The sequence below is a fragment of the Triplophysa rosa genome, linkage group LG1, assembly GCF_024868665.1.
Source record: "Triplophysa rosa linkage group LG1, Trosa_1v2, whole genome shotgun sequence".
Classification (NCBI taxonomy): domain Eukaryota; kingdom Metazoa; phylum Chordata; class Actinopteri; order Cypriniformes; family Nemacheilidae; genus Triplophysa; species Triplophysa rosa.
This window is the reverse complement of record NC_079890.1, coordinates 39,291,823-39,307,384: the sequence shown is the minus strand read 5'-3', so window position 1 is coordinate 39,307,384 and position 15,562 is coordinate 39,291,823. Positions and strand designations below refer to the sequence as shown.

Here is a 15,562-nt window from a genome sequence, read left to right as displayed (position 1 = left end):
AAGAAGGAATCAGTGTCCATACTGGTAAGTAGGTCAATGTGGGCTGCACGTGAGGTCATGCATTTAAAGATGATTCCCCATCTCTTTTCATTCCTACATCCCACCTAGCCATTCTGGGTGGATGTGGTTGTCCTCGCCACCGTTGACACTCTGTACATTGTCGTTGATGACTTTTGACCGCTGCTCGTCCCCGTAGCACCCAGTACTTTCTCCGAAGCTCAGCAAACACCCTTTCGGGCCCTGGGTGATGCAACTGGTGATCATAATCTTTGATTCAAGGACAATAGGATGTATGGCATCTTCCTCTAACTCACTGCACTGACGAAGGCGGCCACCAACTCGCATGAGTTGCAAAAGATTGTCGAATTTGGGTGCTAAACCAAGCAATCTGCTGTGTTTTTGTAGGGGTTTATTGGTTCTTAAGGACAGTAGTTCCTCTGCAAAGCAGTCAGTTTGGACTTGGTGGAGGGCTGCCAACTCGGCCTCTTTGTAGTCGTCTGCTGTCGGTGTATTATCATGCTGAATGTAGGCTTTCAGCAGATCTGCAAAGTTTGAGTACTGCAGTAGGTCTGGGGTGGGCAGAGAGGAGGCTGATAAACCACAAAAGGCTGACTTTCTCAGCTCGTTGTCGTGGTTAGTGGTTGCTAGTGGCGGCATCTCTGGCCATCTATCTGAAGTTTGGCTGAGAAATTTCGGCCCATTGTGCCATCTGCTTTCGCGTCTTATGTCACGGATAAATTTACCCTTTGTGATGTCGTCGGCCGGGTTGTCCTGTGATGGCACATACCTCCAGGTATCAGTCTCTGTGAGCTCCTGTATTTCAGCCACTCTTGTGCCCACAAACACCTTGAATCTACATGACTGAGACAGTAGCCAGTTGAGCACAGTCGTGGAGTCGGACCACAGAGTGATGCTATAGATGGGTAAGGTGAGCTCTGTCCTCAAAACCTTTGCAAGCTGTGCACCGGTCAGTGCAGCACATAACTCCAAGCGAGAAATGCTTTGCTGTTTTTTAGGAGCTACCCAGGATCTGGCAGTTATGAAAGCTACTTCCACTCTACCTTCTGGATTTTCGGTTCGCAAATATGCTACTGAACCGTAGGCTTGTTCTGATGCATCGCAGAAAACATGTATTTCCCTTACACTGGTGGAATGATCAAGCTCTTGGCTACAGTAACACCTCGACCAGCTGATGCTCTGTAGGTGGTCTAGCTCACTCTCCCAGGCTTTCCATGAGCTTAGCAGTTCCTCAGACAATCGAGGGTCATCCCACTCCCTTTTCTTGTCCCATAACCTCTGCACAATCACTTTAGCACGTGTTGTGAATGGCACAATGTAGCCAATGGGGTCATACTGCCTGGCTAGGACATGATATATGCTCCGCATAGTCAGTAATGGATGGTCTGTGTAGCGAGGTTTATAGGAGAGAGTGTCTGATAGGCAGTGCCAGTGTAAACCGAGGGTTGACTCCTGAGCATTTTGATGACCTTCGCTGAGCCATTGGATGCTGCTTTGAGACTTGGCCTCGGTTGGCAAGTGACTGATGACAGATGGATCATTGCTCGCCCATTGTCTTAGGTCGAAGCCTCCAGAGCTTAAGAGGCTGCGGAGTCTGTTGACATTGTCTCTTGCCATTTCGCTTGAGGTGAAACTTTGAATGCAGTTGTCAACAGAACGCTTTCTCCACTGAGACACGTGCGTCCATGGACTCAGTGTTTTCCTGAACATGCTTCTGTAGCGCGAATGTAGCACAGCAGGGGCTACATGTGGTTCCAAAGGGAAGCACCTGCCATTCGAATACCTCTGGTGGTTTATCCTTCTGTAAATCTCTCCATAAGAATCGCAGCAAAGGTTTGTCTTCAGGCAGGAGGCGCACCTGATGAAACATACCGCGAATGTCACTGCTAACTGCAATGGAATGTTCTCTGAAGCGTAGTAGAACTGCCAGGAGAGAGGGGCTGAGTGTTGGACCAGGTAGCAAGAACTCATTCAAGTTGTGGCCTTTGTATGTGAATGAACAGTTAAATACAACCCTGTTTTTCCCATTATGCTCTACCATATGATGCGGTATGTACCAGGTTTCTTCAGATTCTTTCTCATGTTCAAGGGTGAGTTTTGTGATGTAGCCAGCTTCTTGTAGCCTGTTTATCTCTTCCTGGTATGATGCTGCTTGCTCAGGTTTTCTTTCGAGATGATTTTCAAGACCCCTTAACTGTGGCAGTACAGCTTCTTTAGGTGCGTGAAGGCGTGGCGTATCCTTCTCCCAGAGTAGAGGGGTTGCATAGCGCAGAATTCCATCAACTTCCACTTTCACTGTTTTCTCTTGGAGAAGCCGGATGGACTCCTGGTCTTGTCGTGACCTTGTCAGCACTTTCTCACTCTGATACGGGAGGATGTCTATTTTCCATAGTTTCTCCACATCAGCATACAGACTGTCAATTGGTCGCAGACTGGTGAAGAGGCACTGCTGAGGGGAAAGTCTAGTGGTTATTTCCTGTGCTGGACCTTGTAGTGTCCATCCCAGACGAGTTCTCACAGCAGCAGGGCCCCCAGGTGGTCCTAGTCGGACAGGTTCGATGGGTGTTATGAGGTGAGGACAATCCGAGCCAAAAAGGATCACAGGTTTCACCTTGTGAAAGTTCTGAAGTGGCAGGCCCGCAAGGTGCTTGTACCTTTTTTGGAGTACCTGAACTGGGTGTGTGTGCTCTGATAAACCCAGGCTGTTAGCTGTGAATGCACTCCGTATCTTGTACATCTTACGAGGGTTATCCATTAAAGACACCGCGAAGGTCACGGCCGCCCCGTGAATGGTCTGCGTCTCTTGCCTGACCGTGCGTAGTGCCAATTCCTCTGGCTGTCCTTTTAGTTTCAACTTCTGAACCGCCTCACTAAGAATGATGGTCCGCTCTGACCCATCATCCAGGACAGCATATGCCTCCAAAGCTCTGTTACCATTTCTGAGCAGAACTTTGGTCACTTTCAGCAGAATCTTATTGTCGAAGGTGGGACGATCAACATATAGAACCGCGCTGGTTGGAACAGATTCTTCCGTTGCTCTGCCTTGATCGTTCACATCATGTAGTGCTACTAGGTGCTTCCTGTTACAGGTTTGACATAGGGCTTTCAGGGTGCAGTGGGCTGCCTGATGTCCACGTCCACAGCGCCAGCATCTGTTTTAGCTTTTAATCCAAGTGACCTTCTGTTCGTTGGTGAGTGGCTTAAAGTTCTCACAGTTGTTCAAGAAATGTCTATTGTTGTCACAGTATGGACAGTAAGCATTCACCCGCTCTCTTTTAGCAGCTACTTGTTTCTGTTGATCAGCTGGTACTACTGAAGTGGCCTTTGATTTCCCTGTTCCCAGGAAAACGGCAGTGGGTTTGCGAGTTTGTTTTGAGTCTCTCCTCATTTCCTTTCTCTGCACTGACGACACTTGTTTGTGCTGAGGGGTGTACTCAGTGTGGTCTCCCTGGACCTGAAGCTCATATTCAAGCCATTCTGCGAAGTCCAGCAATGTAGGGATGGTAACGCCAAGAGGGTGTGTGTACCTCTTAAAACTAGATCGGAGGTCATATGGCAATTTGCTTACAAGTCTGGAAACATGTGACCCACACTCCAGCTCAGTCATTCCTTTTTGGCCTAACTGTTCCAACATACTGACCAAGGAGCGTACATGAAGCCCAAAAAGACGGAATGCTTTTACATCTCCATTACGGATGCCTGGTCCATCCATCAGATCTGCTATGCGTTGTAAGGCCAACTGGTGGGGTTGGCCGTACATTTTGGTGAGTGCTCTCAAGGTGTAAGTAAAAGGAAGCCTTGAGTTACTGTATGAGTCCGACAAAAGAAGTGCTTCCTCCAGCCTTAGGTGGTCAGTAAGAATCTGGAATTTAAAATGCTATGTAGCATCCTCGGGCAGAATGTTCTCTAAAGCTATCCTCAGTCTTGAGAATTCTCTAGGATCGGGGGACGTTAGGAAGGGAATACTTAGAGCAGGCCCTCTGTAGGTTTTCTCCTGAGCTAGTAGAGGCTGGTAGTACGCTTGTCGATAATCCGGGCGAGCTGGCGGCATCTGCTTGTGTACTGGGGCCTCAATCTGCTGAGATGGGAGGTGGTGAGAGAATGGAGGGTACCTGGATTGCAGTGAGTTGCTGTGAAGTTCTTGTGGTGTCACACTCTCGTGAGTGAAGGAAGGAATGTCCATTCTCCTGAATTGCTCGGTTAACTCAGAGCACTCATCGACCGCTGCTGATCGCTGTTCTCTCATGGCAGGTGGCGGTGGCACTCTAACCCGGGGAGCTGGTGTGGGACGGTAAATTGCGAAAAGTTCTGGGCTCACCACTGGAGTACTGGTTGCTGAGGGCCACCTTGGTGTGAAATTGACCATTTCCAATCAATGGCATTTTCGTGGTTTGTTATGTCTTTTATTATCTGCATGCTAACATCCCGTATATGAACTCACTAAGAAATAATCCATTAAAATGCTTTGATCCAAGCTGCTCGATCATGCCAAGAGTACGATTTTGGAAAGGGTGGCTACTTTGAATATGCTTCATATATTCTTTAGTCCTGCATATAGTTTTGATTTATTCTGGATGCTTTTAACCATAATTCCTAGATAAAGTTATGATGAGTACTATAATTCTAAAATGGCCTGTCAATTTGTAGTATTCTAGTAATTTAGTATTTTTTCTGTTTGATGAGGCTTCTAAAATGGGACTTAGGATCAGTTCAAAACAAATTAATCAGGTTGCTTGTATCAGCCTAATTAAACAAAAGAAAAAAAATAGTTATTTATATTTACACCATATTAAGCAGCGGATGTCGCCAGCGTGCAGTGTCTTGCCTGCACTGCGCATGCTAAATCATAATTTCAACTTTTTATGTCACATTTTTTATTTTTTTATCTCATAATTATGAATTTCAATCTGATAATTTCGACCTTTTATCTCATTATTATGATTTTAAATCTCATAATTTCGATTTTGTATTTCATAATTATGACTTTAGAGCCTGATTTTTTTATGACGTGGCGGAAATGGGCTTCCATATAATCGTCCTCTGCTTGCAGAGATAATATACAGTATATTAACAAGATGTGCCACTGCCATTACGATGAATGTGGATGAATGCAACGCTCAATATGACCGCACTCATGAGACGGAAGTTACTATCAGCACAACAGGGAAGCAGCAGAACAAATCGAATGGGATGAACATCTAAGACATGTATTTTAAGACATATATTTTCAGTTTATCTGAATAAAATCATCTTGGATCAAAGCATTTTAATGAATTATTTCTTAGTGAGTTCATATACGGGATGTTAGCATGCAGATAATAAAAGACATAACAAACCACGAAAATGCCATTGATTGGAAATGGTCAATTTCATCATTTTAAGGATGTTTTTATCCATTGTTGTGTAGTTAGAAATAAAGGCTATTCAACACTAGTGGGTGTTAGAGTATGTGTTTAGGCAAAACATGTGGATAATGTTTAAAGCATTGTGATGCATTTAAATAATTTAATATTAGTACACAGCAAAAACTTTGAGAGTGTGGATTATATATACACTGTCTGCGAGTGTTAATTAGACCTTTTTTAACGCTGGCGATTTATGTGTATAATGAACTAGAATATATTTTGTATTTCAAAAAAATCCAAGGCAGTTCTTCCAGAGTGTAAATATTAAAAAGCCTTCATTAACACCATGGCTTCATCACATAAAAATGCTTAAAAGACACTCAAGAGTGTGCCTGGTACCAAATACAATACAGGAGGGCAATTCCGCGAAAATGTCAACCTATAGCCACGAAAAAAACTAGTTTTTACCAGTGGTTTTTACTATGGTAACAGCACAGATTTGAACATTTGGTGGTTCAAATACCCATGTGAGGTCTCTCTTAAAATTTATAAAGCATTTGTTTATTTTTACTGCATGATTTTTCATAGTCAGGTAAGTGCCCTTTTCAGGATTGTCACATCCATAACGCTACATATTCCTCATAAATGGACACATGAAAATGAATATAAAGTAACTATTTTATGTTCTATAAAGAGGCATCCCTTCTCCATTCATTTGGGTATTACTGCTTCAGGATTGTGCATTTTATTTTATAGAAATCCTACAAAGTTTATCGTCTCACAAAAACCTCGTCCTTTTTTTGTCACATCCATAACGCATGTTTATTTCCCTTTTTTAAATATATATATTTTTCATAGACTGACATTTTTTGATGTTTAGACTCTATCACAAGGGTTCAGTAAAATATAAACAGATGGTTCAATATAATCGTAACAAACTCATTCTCTGAGCATTTTTATGTCACGTCCATAACGCTGGAATTGCCCAGGTGTAAACTCTCATTAAAGAAGCTAAAGCTGGGAAGAACCAATTCATCCACTAATCATATCACACATCTATAGAATTAAACAACAACAGAAAAAAATATGAGTTACAAAAAGGAAATCAAATCCAATCCAGGATAAATAGTAGCTTTTTAACGGAAAATCCAAAACGCCTTCCTTTATGACAGCAACTCTCTGGGAATCCCCACCGCCATTTAGAAGTGTGTGAAGTGGACGAGGAAAGTTTATATGGACAGACCCTCGTTCCCTCGAGAGTGAGTCTTTATCGTATGTACACTTCAAGCAGCTCTAAATCCCACAATTCAACCCGATAGTGATGTCACTATATGTGTAATTTTATTTTTCACCAACAACTATATATATTTTCTACAACAACTTATGTGTATATAGAATAGTGCATTAAACAAATTCATAAGTGAATAGGGGTTTATATAATAATTCAGCTCAATAGTGAACACCAAGTGATCAAGGGCTAAGTGCGCTCCATTTAAACCTTATTCACGAGTTCCATCAGTTGTGGGCACCTGAGCAATGACGCACGTCCGAGTCAACGAGACTGAGGGAAGTTAGCAAGGGAAGGGCATAACATTTTGGTGTGGAATGTTGAGCTCTTTGTTGAACTTGTTGAAACAATTGCGTCCTCTATCGACCAGCCACCACGGGCTCTCCCTAAAGGTTTTCTCCATAATGATATTGCTGGGAATTAACATCATTTATTAGTTTCAATTAAAAAAAAATGGTAGTAAATAAACTTGAGACTTAACAGCAAAGTCTAAAACAGTTTCAATCAATAGTGTTATTCAGTTTCTCACATCAAGAGTTAATGTTTAAACAGTCATCTGGTCAGATTAAATAAGGACATAATAAACAATTAAAACTAAACAAGATTAAATAATGACATAACAACCAAAAACATTTGAAACAAAACACATCTTTAAAACAACGCTTAAATGATTCAGGTTAAGGATTTTTATCACAAGAACCTGTAGATGAAACATAATTCATAGAAAATATTAATGGGATGAATACTTACATAATCTATTATTTTTGTATTTTGAATGATGATGATTTTAGATCACTCTATGTAGATCTGTTTACTTTCACATTAAAGACTGTTGATCAGTCAATTCAACATTACTGGCATAAAGACTCTATTTTAGTCAAAAAATGACGATACTTACGTGTCTCCTCCTCCGGTTCTTCTTCTCTCTCGGGTAGTTGTGTCCAGGACAGATTAAAATCAGAGATGTGTGATGCCAGAGCAGACTGCAGCTAAAATTCATCAAAGATTTCACTTATACTGTCATTTCTCATTCTCTCATCTTCACTCATGTCATACTATATATTTACACGTTTTACACAGCGCTTTTCCACCATCGCGCCGAACCGTTTTAAGCACGGTCTGAAATGGTTAGTAAAATTTCCACGCGAGCCTGGTTCCACACGGCACGAATACAAACTGTTTTCGGCTCGGAATCGTGCTAATAGCATGCGTGCAGAGACTTAGCTCAGTGTCTTGTTACCAAGGCAGCGCGTGACGCGTTTGTTTACATTCTAAAGATTTCTGTTAACAGCCCTGCGGCTGGCATGGATCGGCATGGAGTGGAAAGATTAAGGGGCTGTGTCCACCGAGGCGCATTTACACGGCTGAAAACGGCAGGAGCTCGGCTGAAAACGCCCTCTGCAGGCGCAGCGTTCTGCCCAAAGTTGAGCATTTTTCAACTCTGGGTGTCCGGTCAAACGCCGGCGCTGATCGTGGGAAAAACGCATAGCACCAGCACTGAGCGCGGAAAAAGACGTCAACTGATGGCTTTTTTTTTAAAGCGTGGCGTTTCAGTTGAAAACAATTGTAAAAACACGCCGGCCGCAGGCATAAACGCCTCGGTGGACACAGCCTCTAGGAATGAGAAAAATTTGGCGCGATGGTGGAAAAGCACTCAAACACTCTTAAATATCACTTTTCCCTTAAAGAATCACATTTATTTTTGCACTTTAAAGACTCCTGATGGAAAAAAAAACTTTTTTCACCTGTTGGAGGATTTTCTCGCTCTCAGCAGCTACATCAACACTGGAGGAAAATTTCAGCCTCAGAAAGGTTTTTCTTCTGAAACCTAAAACTACAAACACAAATTCAATCATCATATACAAGTAAAAACACTAATATTTGAGGGAAACATTGCAAGAGGACAACAATGAACTAAAGCAGAAAGAGACTTTAGTGTAACAAAGTGTGCATTTACACGACTGACAATGAGGTTTCACTAGATGACAATGTTGTTAAAATGATCACCGTTCACATGGATCTGTGTAAACGACTTAAACATTTGAATAATTATTATACTAGGGCTGTAGTCAAGTCAACCATTGTCGAGTCCAAGACAAGTCCAAGACCAGGACTAGTCGAGACCGAGTCAAGTCCAAGTCCAGAGAGGTTCGAGTCCAAGTCAAGACCGAGTCCAATTGAGACAGTCAAGAGAGACAGAAAAAAATCATGACTACAAGACCACATACTTAACTATTGATAATTTATGTGACGCAAGAGACAGCATATCTTCTATTCTAAGATAATCATTTTCATTATTGTTTGTAATGATCGAAAAGCAGATAAAATAAGGTCATTTTATTTTTACTATATGGCACTAAAGTCACAAAGCCGAAGTGTAACTGTTTATTACTTTTTAAGGAACTTTTTTATCAGCCCTCCTAACAGCAAGGTTGTGCAGCAATGAACACTTTTGTGCGTGTGTGTAAGCGCACTGTCGATACATTTATTTTGGTTTGTAAAACCAATCTGTATTATGCCGCTGCTCGCTGACATCGTGCCTGATGAATGATTGACGCTGGTTCGCGCCGCGGACGAATCATTCATTAGAACCAGTTCTTTCTTTTTAGTGAACCGGTGGAACCAGTTCAGCTGAATCGTTCCCGTTTAGCGTCTCCCGTGAACACTTAATATTATCCACAAATTAATTCAGTTCTTCACTTTCTGGCGTGCATGACAGTCCCGCGGACTTGAACCAATATACCGGAGTTATTTAGTTACAACAACAGCACACACTGAACTGAACTGCTGTGTGAAAAGAGAACTTATGAGCACGCGCAGCTCTCGTTCTAGAGTCGAGAGTTGGCAACAGTTTTCGGATCATTAGTTTTCGGATTACAAGAATATTGCTCTATCAATGTTTTGTTTTGAAGGAGAAAATAAAACATATATCGCTGGACTCGGACGAGACCGACTAGAACATTTGCGAGACCAATGACCAAGTCCGAGTTCAAATACCAACGAGTCCAAGACAAGTACCGAGACCGGACTCGAGTACTACAGCACTATATGTGACCCTGGACAACAAAACCAGTCTTATGGGTCAATTTTTCGAAATTGAGATTTTTACATAATCTGAAAGCTGAATAAATCAACTTTCTATAGATATATGAATTGTTAGAATAGGACAATATCTGGCTGAGATACAACCGTTTAAAACTCTGGAATTTGAGAGAGCAAAAAAATCAAAATATTGAGAGAATTGCCTTTGAAGTTGTTAATCAGGGGCACTGTGGCAGACCATCCACTCACAAAAATAAAGTTTTAATATATTTAAGGTAGGAAATTTACAAAATATCTTCATGGAACATGATCTTTACTTAATATCCTAATGATTTTTGGCATAAAAGAAAAATCGATAATTTTGACCCACACAATGTATTTTTGTCTTTTACTAAAAATGTTCCCGTGCTACTTAAGACTGGTTTTGTGATCCAGGGTCACATATTATACATGCCAGGCAGTTAATTGGTGATGTCTCTTTTTAAAGAAACACGTAATATGCATGACGTTACCCTTTTGCAAATCCATGTTTTTAAAGTTTAACAGAGATAATTAGAGGATCACTTACAAAAACTTGCACTTTGAAACCTAGGTTGCGTTTCACTATAACGTTGGCCATATAACGTCGCACTGCGAAGACTCCTTAAGGTATACGTTAACTGCAGGTTTACCCCAAACTACACCCAACACCATTAGCACTTTTCCACCATCGCGCCGAATCGTTCTTGTTGCTTAATCGTTCCACTCTGTGCCGATCCATGCCAGACGGTACGTAAATGGTTTCATTTCCACCGCAGGGCTGATAACAGAAATTTTTAGAATGTAAACACAAACGCGTCTTGGCAAACACAAGAGTCTGAGCTATAACGGCTCTGCGCGCATTCATTAACACGATCCGTGCTGACAATTCCGAACTGAGAACAGTTTGTAATCGGGTCGAACCAGGCTCACGTGGAAACATAACTGTAACCTTTTCAGACTGTGCTTAGACCGATTCGATTCGGCGTGATGGTGGAACGCGCTCAGTACACCGGATGCGGCCGGCGCGATGCGACACAACAAAAGACATTCGAAACGCATTAGAATCCAATATAGTTTTACATTTTGTCCACATTGGATACCAATAAGTCGCGCCCGGTGTAGACATGGTGTAAGAGGTTACTTGAAGGGATAGTTCACTCCAGAAAGGAAATTCTGTCATGAATTCCTTTTTGTGCCCAATAAAAAAAGTTGCAAAGAGTTTCTGTGATCATTAATTTCAGATTTGAATCTTTGACACGGGTTTACTCAGTCAGTATTAAAGATATCAAGATTATATTTTTACAGAATGATCTTTACATTGTGTGGAATTATGTTTAAAATAATAAATTTAGCTGGGTTTTACAGACACGGTCACAAAGGTTTTCCAGTGAAATTTTAAATTCTACCACTATAATTTTTAGAAATTACATTTTCCATAGACCTCCACTTCGCACAGAGCGAGAGCAGATGTACGTCCAGACATGACCACATTCACATAGTGTCCCACCATCCCCTGACATGAGTAACTGATGGTGTGACCAGCTAGAAGACCAGAAGTCACAGCACATCTAGAGAGAGAAAATCAATGAATCTCTATAGAGGTGTTTAATCAATCAATCAATGAAAAGTGTTGAAGTGATTTCATGAATAACTTTACATGGGATTGTTGTTTCCATTGTTGACCAGTGAGTTTCCAATACGAATCTCTGCTCCGTTGGTTTGATCCACACAGCAGTCTGATCTAGCAGTGATGATCACTGTACTGATGTTATAATAATCCAAGAGATCCAGCCTCCACCATGGGTTACTCTCATATAAAGTAGCAGAGCAGTATGAACCAGTATCTGTGCCATATTTTTGACCATCCATGGCATATTGAGATACCCAGGTGAAAGATGACTGTGTAGTTGTTCCTTTAAATGCTAAATTCTCTAGAAAATAAATATTCAAAGACAGTTGATCAGTCTGAATTATTAAAGATGTGTTACTCCAAACTTTTGTTTTTAATTCATGACTCAATTTAAAAAGCTTAAATTTTAAACGATTTATACATTTCAGTAGTTACAGAAATAACTTTTATCTATTACGAAATGTAACTTGTCAGTGCTATCTAACAGTACAGAATTATGTGTCAGACATTACCTGTTTTGTAGACCTCCATTTCACACAGAGAGACAGTAAATGCAAGTCCAGGTTTGACCACATTCACGTAACGTCCCACCATCCCATGACATGAGAAACTGATGGTGTAACCATGTTGAAAAACAGGTGTTACAGCACATCTAGAGAGAGAGAGAAAATCAATCAGTCTCTATGGAGATGTTTAATCAATCAATCAAAAGTGATTTCATGAATAACTTTACATGGGATTGTTGTTTCCATTGTTGTCCAGTGAGTTTCCAATACGAATCTCTGCTCCACTGGTTTGATCCAAATATCCGTCTGATCTAGCAGTGATGATCACTGATTTAATCTCATATTCATCCAAGAGATCCAACCTCCACCATGGGTCACTTTGATGTTGTGTGGTGGAGCAGTATGCATTGGTATCTGTGCCATGTCTTACACCATCAATGGCTCTTACGGGTAACCGGTCGTATAATGTGGATGACTGTGTAGCCGTTCCTTTCAATGCTAAATTCTCTAGAAAATATGTATGCAAAGACAAACGATCAGACAGTCTGTAGATATACAGTATATACAAGAAATGTGTAAACATGTAAAGGGGGAAAATTAGGTAAAAGTCCAGAATGTTAGATGTGAATATTGTCTGTTTCATCATATTCATGTTTGATGAGCTGAACAGAAAAACACATTTAGAGTTGAACTCTTCTGTCTGGAAGCCGCTCCTTAAGGAGGCAGCTACAGTATGTCACAGTCACCAGCTGGAGTGCTCTTCAGGTCCACTAGAGGCCAGGGCATAGAACGCAAAGGCGATAATAAAAACTGTATGATTAACAACTTTTTATTACTGAACTCGGACAAAACAGAAGTGTTACTTATTGGACCGAAAACTGCTATAACCAAGAATACTGCTTAACTATTGACGGATGTTCCATAAAACCCTCGTCGTCAGCAAAGAATCTTGGCGTTCTATTCGATAGTAGTCTGTCATTTGAGAGCCACGTCGCCAACACCTGTAAAATTGCGTTTTTCCATCTTAAGAATATATCTAAACTACGTCATATAATGTCAATGTCAGATGAAGAGAAGTTAATTAATGAATTAATGACATCAAGACTAGAATACTGTAATGCACTGAAAGGTGGTTGCCCTGCAGGCTTATTACAAAAACTCCAAATGGTCCAAAACAAGGCAGCTCGAGTTCTTACACGTACAAAAAAGTATGAACATATTAGCCCGGTTCTGTCAACCTTGCACTGGTTACCTATAAAGCATCGCGTTAACTTTAAAATCTTGCTTATTACCTATAAAGCCTTACATGGTTTAGCTCCTCAGTACTTGAATGAACTCCTTTTGTATTACAGTCCTTCACGTGCATTACGCTCTCAGGCGTCCTGTCAGTTGGTAATACATAGAATTTCAAAATCAAGTGCAGGTGGTAGATCCTTTTCCTATCTAGCACCTAAACTTTGGAATAGTCTTCCCTGCACTGTCCGGGAGGCAGACACACTCTGTCAGTTTAAATCTAGACTAAAGACGCATCTTTTTAATCTTGCATACACTACACTTCCATAATATAAATCCTCTGAGGGTTTAGGCTGCATTAGTTAGATCAAGCGGAACCAAAAACACAACTGATGTACTTGTTGCAACAAAGAGTGCAGAACAGTACTCTACTCTCAGCCAGTCTTGTCTCATTGTTCCAAGGTTACCACAGCGAGCAGGATGCAGTTCATGGCCTGACCTGATGGTAGAGCGGAGACCTTCACAAGAGCTGGGATGATAGAGCTGGATAAAGAAGGACGCGGTCAACTGACACGTCTTCACCACAAAATTTGAAATGCTGTTAGATTATTAATGATAATCTTAAACTATAATTTATTTTATTATTAAGTTTATTTATTTTATTTAGCCTTGTTGTGCTAGCACTGTGGAGCTTGTGCAGAGGCAGCAGCTTTTGCCAGAGGGGAACTGGAATCCCCTGGTTGTCCCTCCTTAGTGTCTTCGTAGATTTTATTTTGATTCCTTGTTTCTATTTGGTCTTTCTCCCCATCGTGGGTTTTTTGTTTTTGTTTTTGTAATAAAGTAGTTTTTGTTAACCCCTCACCTGCTGTCTGCGTCTGGGTCCTCTGTCCTTGCATTTCTTGACAGAATGATCCGCCTAAAGAGGACCCCGCAGACAGCCACGGCCGAGCCGATGTCAGCACTAAGATGCCGCCAAGCTCACTTTTTTTCCGGCCTACGGCAGAAGGGGGCTGAGGTGAGGGACTTTGCCATGGACTTCCTGACCGCAGCGGGCAACTCGGGGTTCAACAAGGCCGAGCTCAAAGTAATGTTCAACAGTTGCCTCGATGAACCCCTCAAGCCTGCTGAGATGCGAATGCTTAGACCCCTGGGCTTTGTGGACCAGATCCAGGGGTCCTACCATGGCGGGTCCCTCCGCGGCGCTGGCACCCATCCCGGAGGATCGCGTCCTGGCGGTTGCCTCCTTGGGCACCTCCGCACCAACTTCCACAGACTCCGCTGCTCCTCCTCCCTCTATCGGTATCCGGGGCAAGCGGGGGAGAAGGGACTCGTGGGACTCCGTGTCGGACGCCTTCGGCTCGGACTCAGCAACTCTTCCCACGGCATCCCTTCAACCACCCGCGAAGCCCGTGGTCCGGTCTAGGAGGAAGCGGAGGAGGGGAGCCCGTGTCCAGCCGCAGGCATCCAGTCCGGGTCTGCCGCCGCAGGCATCCACTCCGGTCCATAAGCTGGTGTCCAATCCAGTCCAGCAGCCGGCCTCCAGTCCATTCGAGCCGGCGTACAGTCCGGTCCAGCCGGCATTCCAGCCGGCGTCCAGTCAAGTCCAGCCCCCCGTCCCACACATGCCTAATGTCCCCAGGTTTTGGCCTCCCATTCCCCCTCCCCCTCCCTTTAATGTTATTTTTACTGGCTCATCCCAACCCCATGCTTGTTTCCTCCGTGTTCCCCCTAGTTTGTGCTGTGATATGTTTATTGTGTTTGTCCTCATGTCTGTCGGTCTTGTCACGTTAGTGTATCTCCCCGTTAGTTTCCCTTTAGTGTTAATTTCTGCCACTTGCCCGTCACCTGCCCTGTATTATGATCCTTGTTAGCGTCCCTATTTAGTTCCCCTCTTGTTTATCGTCCTGTGCGGATCATTGTCGTTTTCATGCCTTGACTTGCCTTACCCTTATTCGTGTCTTCGTAAATTGGATTACCTTGTTGCTGTTCACTGTGCCCTGTCGTTATGTGGACTTATAATTCTTGGACTTTGTTTATTTCACCCCCACCCCAACCAACCCCACCAGCCCCCCCCCCCCGTAGGTAGATTTTGTTTTGATTCCTTGTTTCCAGTTGGTCTTTCTCCCCATCGTGGGTTTTTTGTTTTGGTTTTTGTAATTAAGGAGTTTTTGTTAACCCCTCACCTGCTGTCTGGGTCCTCTGTCCTTGCATTTCTTGACAATTTTCGCTTTATCTGGATTGATGATCTGGATTGATGCACTGCTCTGCACAGCAGAGCAGTGCAGTGTTGGCTTGCTCACCGGGAGACTGCATTTATTTATTTATTTATTCATTTATTTATTAGATATTATTTATTATAATGATCTTGCTTGGTCTATAAACACCATGCACTGTGCTGTGTTTTACCTTTCTGTGTTTTTCTTATTTGCTCCTGTAAAGCTGCTTTGGAACAATGCACATTGTGAAAAGCGCTATATAA

General features: G+C 42.3%; 2 protein-coding genes across 2 annotated transcripts in view; one reads left to right on the top strand and one right to left on the bottom strand.

Annotated features, from left to right (window-relative positions):
• The window catches only part of LOC130557097 (uncharacterized), a 236,932-nt gene that overhangs the window by 89,992 nt on the left and 131,378 nt on the right, over positions 1-15,562 (top strand). The window lies entirely within an intron of this gene.
• The window catches only part of LOC130554877 (uncharacterized), a 92,689-nt gene continuing 83,357 nt past the window's right edge, over positions 6,231-15,562 (bottom strand). Inside the window, exons 6-12 of the mRNA XM_057334796.1 lie at positions 12,078-12,357; positions 11,857-11,996; positions 11,372-11,645; positions 11,143-11,282; positions 8,397-8,485; positions 7,550-7,640; positions 6,231-7,351 (exon numbers count right to left, since the gene is read on the bottom strand). Of these exons, the coding sequence (XP_057190779.1) occupies positions 7,329-7,351; positions 7,550-7,640; positions 8,397-8,485; positions 11,143-11,282; positions 11,372-11,645; positions 11,857-11,996; positions 12,078-12,357 (1,037 nt within the window). The 3' untranslated portion in view covers positions 6,231-7,328. The remainder of the gene's footprint in view (positions 7,352-7,549; positions 7,641-8,396; positions 8,486-11,142; positions 11,283-11,371; positions 11,646-11,856; positions 11,997-12,077; positions 12,358-15,562) is intronic.